At 41.8% G+C, this 3,754-nt stretch overlaps 1 protein-coding gene across 1 annotated transcript in view; it reads left to right on the forward strand.

Annotated features, from left to right (window-relative positions):
- The window catches only part of MFSD2B (major facilitator superfamily domain containing 2B), a gene marked incomplete at its 5' end in the record, with an annotated part of 20,013 nt that extends 17,131 nt beyond the window's left edge, over positions 1-2,882 (forward strand). The window contains 3 exons of the mRNA XM_008935695.1: positions 1-16; positions 1,615-1,791; positions 2,825-2,882. The exon at positions 1-16 is cut by the window's left edge and continues 149 nt beyond it. Of these exons, the coding sequence (XP_008933943.1) occupies positions 1-16; positions 1,615-1,791; positions 2,825-2,882 (251 nt within the window). The remainder of the gene's footprint in view (positions 17-1,614; positions 1,792-2,824) is intronic.
- Between the last annotated feature and the right edge of the window lie 872 nt (positions 2,883-3,754).

Below are 3,754 nucleotides of genomic sequence, written 5' to 3' on the forward strand. Positions count from 1 at the left end.
CTGCAGCAGGCCTGGAGTAAGTGACACTGTCTTTCCACTTAGTGGATCTACTCTGAAAGCCTTCTGAGGTCACTCTGCCTTTACCCTGTGGAGTTAATTGCCTTTTTGCCCTGAGCCTGAGAGTGCCAGCAGCTCCAGATGTCTCTAACCACTAAAGACAGGATTGTTACCATCTAGGTCAGACCACTCAGCATCATGTCACCTATCCAAACTTGTTCCAGTTCAGAAAGACCTGACTTCCCTTTAGATTTTCCTCTTTCCAAATTACTCATGTAAATTTTAGTGGCTTTAATGAATAAAGAACTTAACATGAAAGCTCAGCGAATGAAGATCCCCCACAAGTGCTACAGCTGATTTGTTCATTCTCTGTTGCATCTGGGTTGGACTGTGTGCATGAGCTTGTAAGTCTTTACAGGGATTGGGGTGCTCTCAGGGGTAGGTGGCCTGTTCACCATAAAAGGATCACCAATTCCTGCATGGGTTTAGGGAACTGGACACTGATCCAAGTCAGAGTCTTTCTCACATCTCTGCCCATCACCTAGACCATGTCAGTTTGGATGGTGCTTTTGTGCTCTCCACCCACTGTTACCTTGTCTGTTCTGACTAGACAGGTTGAGAAAAGTGGTCAGCCATCTCCTGCCCTGCTTTTGTCCATGACCCATCAGAAAGGGCCTTTGCCTGTAGCTGCTGCAGCCCCCATGCACACACTAAACACTTAGAAGGGAACTTGCCTGAAGTACTACCTAGCCCTTGGCTCCAAGTTAGGTTTTGGTAACCATAATGTTTTGCTTCAGGGGCTTCAGCTAAAACTGCTCAATAACAGGCAGTGCTTGGCTGAACATTTTGGGCTTAGGAGTTTTATGTGCTCACTGCTAACAGCCTCAAATAAATTGCTGTTCACCCATTAGTCCCTTTTCAATTGCATTCCAGTTAGCTTCCAGGAATTTGCCAAGGCAGGTGTTTGTGGGAGGACTCAGAAGACAGAGTGATGCCAAATCAGCCATAGTTTTCATAGGTGCACGTTCAGGGGAAAGTAAACTCAATCCACAGATTTGGAACAGAAATTTGAGTATATCAGCAGTTGTGGGACTGCATGGAAGCCCTGAATCAATGAACTGTAAGTGTGTACCTAACTCTAAGCACTTGAGTAAATTTGTCTATCTTGAGAAGAGTGCTTAAGTGTGTGTTTAAATTAAAGCTAATTATTGCTGTGGAAATTGGTCAGATTACTTGCATACTTTTAAAGTGGAGCCTAAACACTTTGCTCAATAGGAAACACATAACAGATTGATTACATGGCATTCCATGCTCCTCTTGGTATTTAAATGTTATATAATGAGGAAATACAGAAGTAATGCAGTTATCTCAAATCAAGCACAGAAATGACATTTGAAAATCAAAGTTTGAAACACATAGAGGAGGGAAGGAGGAAAGAGAGGTGTAGAAAAAATGGGAGAAAAGTCTTGAAGAGCGTTGAGGGAACAAGGGAGCCTTGAGATGAACTCTGGACAAAGCTTTGTTTGCATCCTTGTAGATAAACTGATCAAGTATGGGTTTGGTGATCAGGTAGTGAGGTGGATCAAGAACATGCCACTGTTATTTCCATTTGTTTAGGTTTACTGGGTACAAGCCAGGGATATGCAGGCAATCCGACGATGTGATCCTCACACTGAAAATCCTCATTGGAGCAGTCCCTGCTGTCCTCATCCTTGTAGGTTTATTTATACTGCTCTTCTACCCAATCACTGAAGAAAGTCGGAAGGAAACAAAACTTGCACTTGAAGTGTTGAGGTAGGTTTGGACTGGTGGCAAACATCACTGCAGCTCATGGTCATACTGGGCAAAAAAGAAATGATTGGCTACCAACATACACCTCTATATTCCTCACAACAAAAGAAAACAACACTATTAGTTGAATTATTAAGTGAATGGTGCCATTACATACTCCAGTATATTATTTTTGTAGTGTAGTACTCTCTGCTTGGAGGACTGTTTATCAGATATAGTAACTGCTGTATTTTACTTTTTCCTAAGGGGTGGTGCACAAAGCACTATTGCAGTACAGTGTTTCAAGCCAGAAATGAAGAATACATAGGTAAAATTTCTGAAGAAAATGTGAAAAGTTACAATTTAGTTGTATATAGAAGAAAATGGGATGTTGACTGCACTCTTGGTATTTTATGGCACATAAGAATCATCCAAACCATTTAGAGGTGTAGGCAGGAAAGATCGTGGGAGAAAAAGAGAGGACAGCTTTGAGCTGTTCTTTCTTTTTTACCCTACCACTTACCTTTTGTCCCCTTTCTTCCCTCTCCAAGGAAAATCTTGCCTAGTTCAAAATCATCCACCTCTGTCAAATGGAGCCTCTGTATACTGAGGACATACATAAGAACAGTATCCTAGCAGATTGGTGGCTTAAATATCAAAATACATTGTTACTCTGTCTTGGTTTTATTATCCCAAGTTACTGAAATTGAGAACTTATTTCCATGCTAAGGGATCAATTCCAGGACCTAAGCATGGGTATCTGGGGCCACTTTGTTGCCCTAAGGTGTCTAAGAACCTGCATGGGGCTGGCAGATATGCCACAGGCCTCTTGTGTGCCAGCTGCTTCCTCGAGTGGCAGCTGCAGACCAGAGGGGACAGGCTAAACAATCCAAAATGGGACCAGTCCCTCTGTTTGGGTACTTCAGTCTCTGTCCAGGACAGCCACACCCTCTGCTGGTCCTCAGTTGTTCAAGGTTGCCAAACAGTGGCTTAATTAGTTAATAAAAGCCTCTTCCTGGTATGTCTCTTCACATATCATTTGTTCTGCTTTTAACAGGAGGAGCCATCAGAGCACAGAGAATCTGGATGACCACAGAGAGGACACCTCAGTCTGAAGGCTCTGACTACAGTGACTTCCCAAATACAGTCTCACATCCCATGCACAAAGTCTGTGAGAGTCTTCTGGGTCATTTTGCTGCTCACATTTTACCAAAAAGGATAAAGGATGATTCTGACACAGTCAGTAAGAGAAAAAGACATTCCAAATGTGCAGGAATGTAAGCTCTTGAAGGCTTGGGTTATTTTTGTTTGGTTTTCAGTGTTTAATGGAAAGCTGTCATTGCAACAGGAGATTCCCTTTTTCCCAATTTTCCCTTGACTTATATGTCAAGGGTAAAAAGTGTAAATGTGATGCACCACCCAGACTTTAAGGCATGTGATATATTTCACCCTTAGAGGCTGGGGTGGATTTTGAACATAGCCTCTACCTATAAATTGCACACAAATGTGTTTGGAAAGCACTTGGGAATCCTGAAGTATAATATAAAAAGCTAGGATTTTCTTTGTTTGGAAAAGAGACAAATCACTGATGCAGATATGTTTTGAGGATTTTATCACAAAGTGTTTTTCTGAAAGGGAATTTGAGGTAATATAACTTCATAGATTTTATACAAAACAGAACTTTACATTTCCCATTACTGGAGTTCCTTACTTCTGAAACCTCTGAAGTGATCTTTGCCAGAGAATGAATACTTAACATTTTCAAACCCAACATCTCCACTCAGGATACCCAAAATCAGTAATCCATTCCTGAAATCAGACTATACCCTTCAAATTTCTGTAAATTTTGGCCTTTAAGTAGTCATAATACCCATTCTCATGTGGTGTAGGGTGTTTGCCTCACCAAGCACCATGGCATGGCTGTTAACCTCAGCTTGCACGCAGTGGTTTGCAATAGTGAGGCTACCCTTGACTTCTAAATGGTGAT

This window comes from Merops nubicus, unplaced genomic scaffold, assembly GCF_000691845.1.
Source record: "Merops nubicus isolate BGI_N331 unplaced genomic scaffold, ASM69184v1 scaffold10052, whole genome shotgun sequence".
NCBI lineage: Eukaryota > Metazoa > Chordata > Aves > Coraciiformes > Meropidae > Merops > Merops nubicus.